Source organism: Thunnus thynnus, chromosome 12 (assembly GCF_963924715.1).
Source record: "Thunnus thynnus chromosome 12, fThuThy2.1, whole genome shotgun sequence".
Taxonomy (NCBI): Eukaryota; Metazoa; Chordata; class Actinopteri; order Scombriformes; family Scombridae; genus Thunnus; species Thunnus thynnus.
The window spans coordinates 16,804,913-16,819,407 of record NC_089528.1 but is presented as its reverse complement, the minus strand read 5'-3'; the positions used below and the strand labels follow the sequence as shown (position 1 = coordinate 16,819,407).

The following is a 14,495-nucleotide window of genomic DNA, read 5'->3' as shown; positions in this document are numbered from 1 at the left end:
AGCCCAGTTTAGCAATAAGACAAGCTGTGGTGCCAGTGGTGCTTGTGCAATGGTGCCATTTGTCTTAAAAAGAATACTGAATGTAACGCTGTTTTGGCTTCACTTGTTAGTCATACATACTGTAGGTCAAACACCTACACAGTGAGACAATATGTAGTCTACTGTCTTTATTCAAGACAGCAAAAACCCAAACAAGTAGCACTTCCATAAATTTTCAAAACTTGATTAAAACAGTCATAAGCAGTAAATACTTTTGAACTGATATGTGAAGGACATTTTGCCACAGACTTCACCAAATTACGCTGGTTACAGCTATCGGGGCTACGCATCTTGTCTCAATACCCCTTTTAGTGCCATATTTACTAAGCCTTTCATGTTGGTGCAGAACACCACAGTAGCAACATCTATTCAACATCGATATGTTTGCTGAGATGTTTCACTACACTGCTCTACACTTGCTGTCTCGATGGGCATTGTAACTCATGTTTATTTATGGGTAGGTCATATTTATATGTCCTTTTCAATATGTCAAGAGATATAATGATCATTTCGATCCACACCTATTCCCTGATAGAATAAGGAAAAATACCAAACACACATACATGAAGCAGCTTTAATTCCCAAGTTTGAGTCTTGAGAATATAAGCCTGCATACATCTAGCTAAAATTTCCACAAACTTCCTGAATCTCTCAGATACTTCCCAAGCAAAGCTTTTGTAAAGAAAAGCTACTGGAAAAAATAAACTAGTAGCAATAACAATTAAAACAATTTTTAAAATTAAGTAAAAAATTAAGTACATGGCATTAAAAAATGTGCATTTAAGTGTTTCAAGGAAAAAACAGAAAACACGACTCACGTATGCATCCTATAGGAGACTCAGGAGTTAGTCCATAAGGTCTGTAGAAGCCTTCAAGGCATTTCTCACAGTTAACTCCAGCAGTGTTGTGCTGAAGAAGAAAACAAAAATTATGTGTTAGCCATAACTCACACATTAGTTAACAATGGTTGCCCAACAGAAGATGTCATTAGACGAGCAGAAGAGTCCTATGTACTCTGTACAGTAGAAACTCTAGTTTCTTGCTGCAGATCGATGTATTAGGATTTGTAAGCATCCTGAATTTGACAGCACTTTGATATACTCTCTGCTTCCCTATCATATTCCAGAAAGATATCATGTTAGCATAACACTTAATTGACGTTGAGGGTTAAAACTACAGAAAACAAAATGTATTCTTTGATTGGTGAGAGAAAAATGTGTTAAGAATATAGAAAGGTTTGTGATCTCACAATCCTGTCTGCACAAGTTTCAGAGTAAATGGTGCAACATGAAATGCTCTATAGAGGACTTCATAAAGATATACACATGAGGAATTTTTCTTCATTTTTTATACCCCCCTTCTCCCCTACAACCACACACAGGAATCAGTTTAGACTTGATATGCACTTCATACCTGGCAGTTGATGCACACTCCTCCTCCGTCGTACTTGCCGAAGGTGTCTAAACTTGCTCCCTTCTTTTCCACCTCTGGGTCATAATAACAGTCAAAGGCATGGGAGAAGCACTGGCAGGCTGAGGAGGAAACCCCCGAGACACACACACGCACACACACATACACACAAGATTATTCTATATGCCTCAGCAAATTACCAATGACTCCCACATCTGTATTTAAGGACCTTAAGCTACTCATTCAACCAAGTGATAAGTCTGGTTAAGCATTAAGAGAAACTATAAAATCCACAGTAAACAAGACTGCATATCCTCTTCCTGTATACAACTCCAGCCTCTCATTAATGTTTATGAATGGTTAGGGTGCATTTCCACTGCATGAGTGCACCGATTGGATTACAAGTCTTCTTCATATTTCTCTCTTTGCTTTTGTGGTTGCTATAAGGTCATATTTCATGAAGGGAAAATCCTGTCAACAGTCCAAAGCAATTAGATTCCAGCTGACACAGGCTCTGCTGGCTGACTGGATAGATCACTGATAAACTGGCATGGGGGACTATCTGGTGGGCCGGTGGGGGCCTGGCTAGCCGGCTGACTAGTTGGCTAAGCAGACAAAAAAGCAGTTATCCTTGAGCTAGTTGTGCACTGTGCCATTTATCACACACACCATGAGGAATGTTTTCTCAACTCTTTGCTGAGGCTCTCTACAATACCATATCAGGACATCCACAACAGGGCTTAAATATCAGAGGCAAGAGGACATTTCAGTCCTCTATGGGGGTCATAATTCAAGGAGCCAGCAGCGTGAGTAGTAGCAGAGTGTGGTTTTGTTTACACATTGGAGGAAGCATTGTGCACTTACGTTGACACTCATTGGGGCTATCAAAAGTTGCAGCACGCCATGGTTTCTGGTTAAAGCCCGGGCAGCAGCGGTCACATGAGTCACCACAGGTGTTGTGTTGGCACTCACACTGGAGTCTGAAGAGAGAAAATGAAACACCTTGGTTTAGTGATGCTCAGAATCTGATATGTATATCGTGTTGGTAGCACAAAAGCCCTAAACTTTCTTTAAACCTGCATTAACTGTTTTTAACCGCTCAGGCAGCACATCCAGCAGACACGGAACAACATTAGCATTCATTTGGAGTTGTGCTCCAGTGCTATCTTCACGCTCCTTTTTTATCTCTGTTTATATTTTTATAAACTCCTGATAGCAATGTCTGTCTCTTTAGCTGCTTTGTGCCGCTCAAGTAGCATATCATAACCTTTTCACTGAAAACAGCAACAGCTTCTTACTGGGCCTAGAAAGTAAATGGGTACATTCACTTAAAATGGCCAATTCACTATACAACATTAAGCATACAAGAGTCCTATATTGTTCTGTTGTTTAGCTGCTCAGAATACAAAGAGCTACTGTTGTTCAAAGCAGCACTTTATCACATCTTGTCCTTTTACCATCCATTTACAGCAATATGGTCAGTAATCAGAGTAACTAAAATAAGCTGCAGTCTTTTACAATAGTGATGTCAATGTACAAACATATGAGGTAATTGTCCTTTCTCAGAACAATTCACTATCACTCAAATCTCAGCATTTGCCAGCATCTCTGTGGTCTTTTCTTCTTCTATTTCAACATTAATTCACCACATGACAGCAGAAATACACAGTGGGACCCATTGTACAAAATGTCTATTTAACTCTGTTAATGAATAAACGCGTGAGATGGATTTACTGTTTGAAGTTATTCTTCAAAGTTAACTTTTGATAAGCTCATAAGATTCAGACCATAATTAATGATGAAATATGCTTCAACCAGAACTTTCCACACAAAAGTATTGAAACAAATATTTATAGCCCTGCTGAAGATAAGGAGCATTACTAACCTGCTTGGGTTGTCCGTGTCACGACTCCCACCACACATCTGTGCATGTCCGTGACAAACGCAGCGTCCACCCACACTGATGTCTTTGATACTATAGTAATACTGTCAACAAATAATTAAAAAATTTTACTACCAGCAGCATTTCAAGGTAAAAGGTGTGTTATCAGCAACTCATCACCCACAACATTATCTAGTTTTCCTTGGCAGTAGAAGTGAGTCACACGTGTTGACAATAACAAACTTAAACCATGACCCATGAGCTAAGGCTAGCTTTATGGAGTGAATCAGTGCATAATAAAAGTTCATAAGATATGAATGACAGTTGACAACAGTGACTAATTTATACTATATACTGATTTTAAACATCTACAAGAGATTTACTTAACAATACAATCTAAACAGTTTCACTACAGCTATGTGAAAGAATATCTTTAGCCATTACTCAGAGAAAAACTGCAAAACATAGGTTTTAGCCCCATCACTCTGAGGCTATTGGAGTGCCATGTAAGTGCCATATCCCACACCTGCAGCCTATGGAAGCTTTCCAAACCATCTTAGCTGTCTCTACCGAGGGAATCATCATGATGACTGAACACACAGATCTGGCATTGGGCCTCGACAAGGATAAATGTATGAGCAGGGAGTGAGTTTGTGTGAGCAATAAATAAACCAGTGCAGAGCTATAAATTTGACTTGCCCAAATGGGAGATAAGAGTCAGATAGCATCGCACCTTAGTGCGAGGTTGTACAGTTTATGCCTCACCCTGCGTGTGACGGTAGGATCTCTCTGAGCCTTGGAGATGAGGTGGCCCAGAAGGGTGTTGGTGCGGAGGAAGTGCAAGCGGATGTTTGTGGCTTTTGTAAAGTCTCGCAGGGCAGGTGAGTAGGTGAAGTTTTTGGAACCTGGCCTTCCGTTGACCAGAGACACCACAATCTGGACAACACAGCATTCATTTCACAGAGATTCCTTTTTGATACCTCAGAAAATTTAAGATTTTGATTCAGTGTAGCTACTTGACATAATATTTTACCTCTCCATTCTCCAAGGGAACTATCCGAGAGTATTCTGTGGTGCATAGCTGGTCATCATCGTTTACTGCACGAGCATTGGGCTGCTTTCCAAACCTTTCAATGCACTCATGCTTTGAATCTGCCAACAAGGGAAAGAAAAGAAAAGACTTTTAATTTGTCAACTTGCAATTTATTCATTTTGCATATTACAAGTCAATGACATTTCCATAGAGGCTTCTGTATAGATATTCTCTATCACCAATTAATATAACACAGCGGTACCAAGTAAATGAAACATTGCCTAATGTTGTGTTCAGGTGCTTGTGTGACGCTCTGACATCTGAGGTTTAAGAGTCAGCTGCCAAAAAGCCTCATATTCATGAATCACGTTGTGTTGCTAAATGAATTAATATGGGTTTATATAAGAATAAGTGAAATATGTAAAATGTGAAATTTCTTTTATTAAAATGGGTGTTTTTCCTTTCAAAAGCAAAACTTAAATCTGAATCAGTGAATCATGAAGAGTCTGTTCTGAAAACTTAAGAGATCCTGAATAAACAATAACTTGGATCAAGCAAAGTTGATAGCAAAGAGAAACTCTGAGATTGTAAACCTGATGATTCATAGTGTGTTTACCGGCAATCTGTGTGCACAGGTGCCTCCCAGATATGAGACATTGTGACTCAGATATGCCAACTCAGCAAATCTATTTATGTATGTATTCAAGTATGTAGTTTAGAGTCACTTGGACAAGATATGGCATTATAGGCCTAGTAATTAAGTTTTATATTGACTGCAAGTAACCACCTGCCACTTTCTGAACTTCATGAAGTTTTTAATCCTGGAATTTATTTAAGTTAGAATGTTGCTCTATCCATCTTGTTTCAAATACCACAAACACACGCTCTTCCTGTCTTAAACTGTCTTAAGCAGGCTGATCACTGTGCCAGAATTAAATGAGTGCTTGTAAACAAATCTTAATCCATTTTCAAAATGGGCCTTTTTCACAACAGACATTTTGACTTCTCATAGCAGGAAAAGCACAGGTGTAAATAATTACAATAATAATAATTCCATTAATTGGTGCCTTTTCTGGGGCTCTGGTAGTGCACATGCTGACACTGTCATGGCTTATTGGGACACTGAGCCATCACTAACATTATTAGCGACACCTGTGGTTTTCCTTTAATAACATGTCAAACTGTATTCCATGAGAAAGATCATAGCTGCGTCCGAAATCACTCCCTATTTACTCAATTACCAGTCAAAAGTGTGGACACACTTTCTCATTCAAGTCAATGGGAAAGTGTGTCCAAACTTTTGACTGTTACCGTATATAGTGCACTATATTTATTCTCCGCCATTTTATTTGAGTGTCTGAATGCTGAGCATGTAAATATATCTACTATATAGTGCCCTCAAAAATTCCACAATGGCACTAACAACTAACAGTCCCACAATGCAATGCTTGACATTTTATAGATGTGAAAATTACCATTGCGGGACTCTACAGCTGATGGTGAGGACAAAAAATGGCAATGATTGGTTTGTGTCCAAAATCTTGATTTGCTGCTCACTACTGAATAAACTATTTAGTGTCTATTATGTAGTGAATGAGTATATAAGGGAGTGATTTCAGACACAGCCCATTCGTCAGAGTGTGATGATGAACAAGCTGGATTTAAGATCTGTTCATTGCCAAATACTTGATAATCCCCCCAAATCTGTGTTTTTCACAGGATTTTATTAATGAGTGGTTGCTGCTGTAGTGTTTTTGCACTACACTTTTTAGAGATCACTTTCTAATCTCTTTCTGTTTATTCCAAACACCATTGTCACATCTGAAGAAAAATCCTGATACCAAGTGCTATAAACAGAAATTGTCTGAAATTGGGGATGATCTTAATCACTATTGTGTTATACAGTTGGCAATAAAGATTAGTGGCATTTATTTACAAGAATATGTTGCAGAGCTATTCAAAAACTAAGAACATGCATTTCAGATGTATTTACAAGGTGCAAGACTGGTCATATGTGTTAGAAACTTTAGCTGATTTTCTAGCCTATAATCTGACCAACAACTCATTTCAGTCATAAAACAAGTAATGAGAAACACTTGTTTTCTTTTTTAGAATATAATGAAGACAAATACTATATGAGAACTTACGTGCAAAATACTGCCAGGGAGTGTAGGTTTTCCCGTTGTCCACGGAGCGCTCCAGCACCCACAGGTCAGGACGAGGTGAATTAGCAAACTTGATGAGGATGTACGCAACATGGAAGAGCTAAACACCAGAACACAAAGAGCAGGATAAACAAAAGGTAGTCACAGTTCAGGGCGGATTTTGGCAAAATGTTTTTGTTTCCTGTGCTGTACTTGCTCTATTAAGTAAGGCCCCAGTCTTGGCCAGCTGCTCTGACAATACTCTTATTTCCGTTCTTATGAAAGCCAGAGCACAACATCAGCTTGGCTGTTGTATCATCACAGAACTAATGATTTTAATGTGCCATTTCAGTGAATCAAAATCAGGACTTCCTGTTTTGAGCTTCTTTTAAGTTCTTGCAGCTTTACTTTAAGATTGTGTGGCCATATAGTAAAGCACAAACAATTCACCAACATATATCAGCAGAGAGTCAATAAAAGTGGTGCAGGTGCAGCCAGGTTAGTGAAAAGACATCGGCTAAGCCCACATGATCCACATCTGTTCTCTGAACTCTCTATCTCCGCCTCCCATCAGAACCATACAAGGGCAGAAAATTGTGTCAGTGATTGTTTCTGCCAGCACTGAGCTTTCTGTCAGGCTCGTGACATTCAGTGCAGAGCGTTTTCTTTGCAGTTCATCGACATCATCATCAAGCCCTAAAAGCGGGTGACTTCAGCTTGACTGAACATTGTACAATGGAAAGGTAATTTGTGATAATGAAAGCTCTCTTTGTTACTGTCTGGCATGGACTTGGCATGGTTTGGAATTTAAACCCTGTGACACCAACCTGCACGTGGCACCTGCAGTGTCAATAAAAAGCCGCAACCACACCTGACCACCACACCCCTGTCTTGTTTTGTGAGGCTGGAAGAGAGTTTCAGTTCTGGCAGGGATCCTAAAGCAACATTTAACATGTCTCAAAAACAGGGTACTGTAGGCATATTTGCTAAACTTGCTAAATGGAATCTGCTATCAGGATTGAAGTGATGAATGAAAACTGAACCTAGAATATTGTGTGCTCTTTAAATACAAGACATTTCTATAGACTGTCTCTCTTTGAGATGTATGAAGGCAGGCCCACACTCGTCTAGCATCCCTCAGCACCTTGATGAAAACCCCAGCGGGCATTTGTAACATTCAGGTTTCTGTCTCTCCTTGCATGAGGCAGGCAGCTATGCTAACATATCAAAGCAAAGTAAAGCACAGCAGAGACTCTGCTGTGGAGCCATGGACTGTGTCAAGAAGGATCCACAATTATCTTGATGGATTCCTCCCCCCAACCCTGAGAGGTAATAGCCTGAAGTTCAAGTAGCTCTTGAACTGATGGATTGTGAGAGAGTTCAGAGGGCACCGGGAAAACTTTCTGACCTTTTTTAAATGTCAACAATCTCTTATAGCAAACAACAAAATAATTTGGATGCAAATCAGAAATAGCCTATTTGATTGTACTTTAATCACTGTTGCCATTAAGCAAAACAGTCAAAAATCAAATAGCTTTAGATGCCTCAATCTGACCTCACTTTAAATGGGGTGTGTCTTGAAATTAATCAGTGTACACTTCCACTCACATGCAACAGGATGCGCCAAGAACAAAAAAAGAAGAATGGCACACCCAAACAAGACGTGGGCTGTCATCCTGCTAAAAACAGAAGCAGAGCTTTGCAGAGCTGAGCTGCCTACTATCAATATGTTGGTTCTGCTGAGGACTGGGAGGAAGTTCAGTTCACACGGGCTGTGATGACGTTAAGGGGAAGGCCGAGGGAAGGGAGGCAGGTGGGTGGGATGGGGGGTAAAAAGGGTAGGGGGGCCAGAGACGTGCTGGCTGGCATGCAGACCCATCTCAGATTCCAAACATAGCGCCACATTCCCCTTCCCTCCTAATGCCCCCAAAGCAGAGCATGCCAATGCTTTCAGGAACCTGTCATTGACGGCAACGCACAGCAGTGAAAATCTTCTCCACCACTTGTCATGGATAGAGAACTGATAAAGATGGTAACTACAAACCATTCTCCAGTTTCTCAAGAATAACAAAGCCCTTTATCACCCATAGAGAATTGTTTCTACCCTGGTTCTGGTACATTAGTTGGCCTGTTGTCAAATGTGAAAGATAATCCCAACAGACTCAATGGTAATACTGTTCTGTCCGCTATACTTATTCTTTCTGACTGTAAAGAATTTAAAGTCATACTTAAAAAAACAAGTACTTGAATATTGATTCTCATCTAGCCTTAATGTGGTGATGCTATTAACTGTGATATCTCATACCGACTTGATGCCAGTAACTGAGTGATGGTAGGAAGAATCCTCCGGAAACAAACCGAGTCAGAAACAGACAACATAATCTTGGAAGATGGGGCCTGTCTTGGCACAGCTTTGCTTAATTTCAGGCCTGACTCTCCATCTGTGTCCTGCCAGTCTAAACACACACTCTTGAAATATGTCCAGCACCTACGTATTGTTTGGAGGGAGCATGAAATATCGTGATGGCATGCTAAGCACACCAGCGCAGGATTCCACTGGCGCACAAAGACATGAAACAGATTGACAAGCTTGTGGCAAAAACACTTGGAATAACACTTGTACAGAGCCATCCTCTGCCCCTCCCTGCTTCTGTAGCCTCAGGCTTTAGACAAGAGTGTCATGCCAGGAGGTTTAGTGTAGGAGGCTGTGGGTGGGTGTCAAAAAGGTCAGGGGTTGAGCTGGGACAGGTATGGACTGTTTGACACCCACTCTCTACCCCCATCTCAAATTCCTGACCTTGACCCCCTATAATAATGGCACATATACAAGGTATAAAGTTTCCAGATATCCTTTAACCTTCTAATTGACACAACAGCACACCTAGTCCCTCGTGACCAAACACCATTTTAACAACAGCATATTAACATTTTCCTTTTCTCAGTACACTTGTAGCAATGTACAATGTGCAAATGCATTTTGACAAACACACACAGTAACATTATTCCTAAATTCATTGACCCCTGACATTTTATGACCAGTGTGTATTTATGTTTGTTATCATTTCTCGATTAATGACCCCTGGTTTGCCCTGTTTGTGTGTGTGTGACAGCTCAAGCGTGACAAATGTGCACCCTTAAGTGTGAACTGCAGCAGCCGTGCAGCTTCACATAGGATTTTTGCTCTCTAACTTCACACATGCCTGCACTTCAGGTAATAGAGCAGGGTAGCAGTGTTTCACACTCACAAAAAAAAAAAAAAAAAAGAATCATAAATATAGAAAAAAAAGTGAGGTTGCGTGACCCTTTGCTAGTTATTCTCCTTGCTGTGCCTGCCACGTGGATCCCTTCAATCATAATCTCTTTGTGTTGATGAAATGGAGTGTAATGTAAAATGGACTGAGTAGGAATTTCCCACTGGAGTTTCTACTAGAAACTGTAGTGTCTATGGTGTACAGTGAAACTATCTAATATCTTGGATCTCAATCTTATCTACAATACCGTAATGTGTAACAGGTATGAGATGTAAGCTGGCAATGTAACGTACATAAGTACATTTTCAGCAAGTGCAGTCGAGAAGTAGATATTGAATATCCTAATCCCAAATTCCAACCAGAAGGCACCACAGAGCCAAGAGGACCAGTGAAATCACAATCCTGACAGATACAAGCCATCTGCGTGAGTCCCTGAGAGTCTGATGTTAGATCAGAGGAATGCGATTCAAAGGAGAGGAGGCATCACCTTCTGTTGGAGTGGATCAGCTCTGCCAGACAGAACACACGGCAGCCCAGAGGGGTGGAGCAGTTGCCCTCCACTTTGTAACAATGCAATGTACAACTGTTTGTCTGTGTGCAACAGGTGGACGGTGGAAGGGGAGTGGGGTAGTCTGGTGTATTTTTCTCCGTCTCCATGACGGAATTAGTAATACAGCAACAAAGAGCAGTTGGCTAAAAGTCAAAAAAGAACTGCAACAGAAAACATACAGTATATAGCCTACAAGTTTCTACTTGTTAGCAATCTTCTCATTGTAAAAGCCTGAGGTGCGGCTGCTTCTCGAGAATTGTCTGAGCGCTTTTCTGCATTGAATACTACATGCGTGCCTATTTATTAGATGTCATTATTAAACCGTTACAAAAGCTAGAGAACAAGTTGGGCAATAAGATGTAAGCATTGAGCATCAGTGTGTTTAGGTTTTATCATGATTTACAAAGAGGCCTTGGAATTGATAAATTAAAGAAATTTTGAACTTACTATTATTACAAGTATTCTCTCTCAGTTAAATTATAAATCTTCATTACAGTTGACTGCAGACAAAGAAACTCCTTAAAAACTTTGAAATCTCTGCGCTAAATGCATGATGGTATATTAACATTTCAGTACAAGATGTGTAACATTGCAATATTATACCTCCTATTATACCAGTATTTCTTCCCACATCTATCAGTGACCTCAAATGAAAGCAGTCTGATGCATGTAATATTATTCATGAAACAGCCTATCAAATGGGTCTAGGAAAACTTCTGTTCTCTAACACATCACACTGCGTCAGTGATCCCACGTTAAACCCCTCAAGCTTTTCCACATCGACACTCCAGATTTAGGAGGAACAGCAGTCCAACAGTCACCCGTGATGCACTTTCCCGGCCAGACTGCTACCGCTAACTAGCACAAGGTGGCTCTTGGTGGAGTAGTAAATATCTGCTGGGTTGGCCTGGCGCCCCAGGCAGCCGGCTAAATACAGGCACTTACATCACCTCTATCGTCACTACAGCAATAGGGACATGTCTAACAGTCAATCTTGTCTCTGGGGTCAGATTGAGCCAGCTGCACTGTATGATCAAATCTTTATTACCAGGCATACTGTATGTAAACAGCAGGATAAACTCAATTTTTAACAGCAATCTACTCCATTCTTGCTCTTTTTGATTTACATATTTACAACTAATGCAGGATTATAGCCTTTACATGTTGTATTATATATCTATATATATCTATATATATATATTTGGAAGGATGCAGTGCAGCCATGCATAATGAATCTGTCTCCACAAGATCATGCATGCATGCAAGCATCATGCGTGGTTGTAGCTGAATGTCTATTCAGCAAGAGATGTCAAGGGAAAGTGGAATGTCTTCAGTCTAAAACTTGTGTGTTTGTGTGTGTGAGTGTTTTCTGTTTAAGTACTTTCTCACCACCACATTACACCACCTCTCTATTTCTATCCATTTATGCAGTGAAAAGAGAAGGCCAGGTCACTTTCAGCAGGGCTTAAAAAGAACCAAAGCTTTGTGAGAGTCTGAGAGCGCAGAAAGGATGTCACACAATACCGCCTAGAAGGGTTCTAACACAAAAGGGGGCGACGGCTGCAAATAAAACATTCAAACCAACTTCGGTGGGAGGTGGACCCCTAAGAGAGGGGATTAAGTTCCAGGGGAATGTCTCTAAAATTGAGTTCTTGGAAGCTTTGTCTCTTGACGATTGCAGATCTGTGAGCAAAAGCCAAAGCCATTGCACTAACCTGAACCAGATCATTCCGTCTTCCAACTTTTTCAGTCAAGGATCTTTCCTGTCTTATGATTCTCCAGAAAGTGAAAAGCAAGTATACGCAACATCATCACCTGTTGAGCAACCAACCTATAAATCATAGATAAACAACAAGATGTTCTATAATAAGAATCCATTTAAAGCCACAAAACCACCACGCAAAGCTCCATCATCAACACAATAAACACCTGTCACCAACAGAAAAAAATCCACAGCCTTAGACGTTACATAAAGTCCTTTGGACATCAATCCAGACACAAATCAGAACTTCATTTAAACCAGTAATGTCCGATGTTCATTCAGCACCTGACACCCACCAATCAGAGGCAGCTCAGTCTGATCAAATGGGAGACAGACAGCAGTAAGCCCTGGTATGTTTGCCTCACATGGTCTACTCTGGGCTCACTCAGGCAGATAAGCACATGTGGTCAGGGCTCCTAAAATACATTCCCCAGAAAAAGGAGTGACTGGCAGTCTGATACATGGTGTAAATGTTTACCAGAACAATGGCTTGCCTACTGTGTCCTGAAAATAGTTTATCAAGGGCAAAAGTTCCCAGAAAAGTAGCCAGTATTTTGATGGAGACATCATGGGATGTACAATGAATGTTTTACTTGTTCTGGACATATGAATGGAAAAAAATACAGAGATCCATTAGGTATCAACATACAATACAGTGTAGCCATGTTCACACACTTCAAACCTGCTATTGTAGAGATAAATGAGCCAAAGTCCATCTTAATTTGTCATACAGAAGTTGAAGATCATCAAGATCATTTCCTGAATGAAGGGAGGATTTGTCATGGGTCAGGGGACAAAAGCCAAAGAGCCACAAAAACAGGCAGCAGCTAGGTTGCTTGCACTGACCTGTGTAAGACATGAGACTTATGCAAGGGAGATTTTTGAAGTGATAAGTGGTTTGGAGAGTGATTGAGATTTGCAAATAGGCTGCTTAAATAATGTTCAAAGTTGCATTTCATGCCCAGCCCTGCTGTAATTTGTCTGACAAATTATTTAGTTTACTTTTGGTCAGATTTGTCTTACTTTAAACTTGGCAGACCTTGCTTCAAACAATCTTCTTTAAAGAATCACCGGAAACAGCTCTGTCAAAAAGGGCCCCTCTCTTTGAACCTCACCATTTTAACATAAACATCTACTGTGCCATGGAGAGCTTTCAAGACCACCTGTGCTGGTCTTGAAAGAAACCACAGAACCCATTCAGCTGGGTTTAGCCCACATATTTCATTGACCACATAATTTATCCTGTGGATTTTTTTTAATATCTACAAAGCTATCACAGCTTTGCATGGAACAGTCAAATGACTTGACAGCTCTAGCCATGTCTTGGATAATGCATGTGCTTGCATTTGTAGGATTTGTGAGGTGGTACCTAAAAAAAAAACTCCTTTTGAACACAAGTCATTAAGTTATATTTTGTTCATATTGTGCATATATTTTCTTTCGTGGTGTTCACTGTAAGTGCTGAGTTTGCTGGTTTCTTACACCAAAAGATAGGAAGCTGAAAGGCTGTATCAATTCAGTCTGTCTCCCACATGCCAGGCTTTGTCTCACCAAGCCAGTTTTTCTGCTCCTTACACAGATTAGTTTCCCTCACAGTGTAGGTTAGAAAATATTTGTGCCAAAACAACTGTATGGGCTAAGATGCAAGGGTGGCAGGTGAGCATTGTTTACAGTTTTGGTGGTTGCATCAAATGTCCTGTGTCTGACAGGTGTGTGTGTTTGTGTGTGTGGTTGAGGTGGTGGTATTGTGTGGTTGGCAGTCATTGTCAGAGATCTAGCCATGCTCTTTATAGCACATCATAATGCAATAATGCTGCTTTCCCTGCTCCCAAATAAACTGAGCATTACCAAGTATTAAAGTCTGACATCCCTGAAGGTACTGCATGTGTCCATCCACTTGTAAGCATCAACTATATTTAGCCATGTAGGATCTTTGCTCTGCTCAGGCTGTCTAAAAACAGAGATAGAAAAGCCAACACCCTTTGTCTGACAAAGTGCCCACTGGGAGCCAAACATGCGACACGCGTGCAAGGGAGCTCTTTTGTTGCTCTCTTTTTGAAGTCTGCTCCAAGACTGGTCGAAACCCTCATCACACAAGAGATCCAAGCCTCCACCTGCACTCCTCGAATCTGATTTAACATCCTTCTGATCCCTTATCCTGAGAAAGAATTCCTCTCTTTCCTCACAGTGGATAATTGAGCGTGAGGTGCAATTTTATGGGCCATGAGCCAAACTCCTGCCAGGGACACGAGTCGTGATGGAAGCATATTTGCCAGGCAAAGGGGCGTGAATCTGATTCCTGGCAGGCATCCAACTGCAGGACATTATTCACATGATCACCGCTGACTGGGGTGATGAAGCTCAAACTTAAAACATAATCATGTAACACCTTTGGATTATATGTCAATGAAACACTATGTCAAA

At 40.6% G+C, this 14,495-nt stretch overlaps 1 protein-coding gene across 3 annotated transcripts in view; it reads right to left on the bottom strand.

Annotated features, from left to right (window-relative positions):
• The window catches only part of LOC137194230 (laminin subunit alpha-3-like), a 54,909-nt gene that overhangs the window by 38,478 nt on the left and 1,936 nt on the right, over positions 1-14,495 (bottom strand). For all 3 annotated transcript variants that reach the window (XM_067605921.1, XM_067605919.1, XM_067605920.1), the window contains exons 3-9: positions 6,512-6,629; positions 4,365-4,483; positions 4,097-4,267; positions 3,335-3,435; positions 2,314-2,429; positions 1,453-1,571; positions 858-948 (exon numbers count right to left, since the gene is read on the bottom strand). In XM_067605921.1, coding sequence (XP_067462022.1) covers positions 858-948; positions 1,453-1,571; positions 2,314-2,429; positions 3,335-3,435; positions 4,097-4,267; positions 4,365-4,483; positions 6,512-6,629 — 835 coding nt within the window. The remainder of the gene's footprint in view (positions 1-857; positions 949-1,452; positions 1,572-2,313; positions 2,430-3,334; positions 3,436-4,096; positions 4,268-4,364; positions 4,484-6,511; positions 6,630-14,495) is intronic.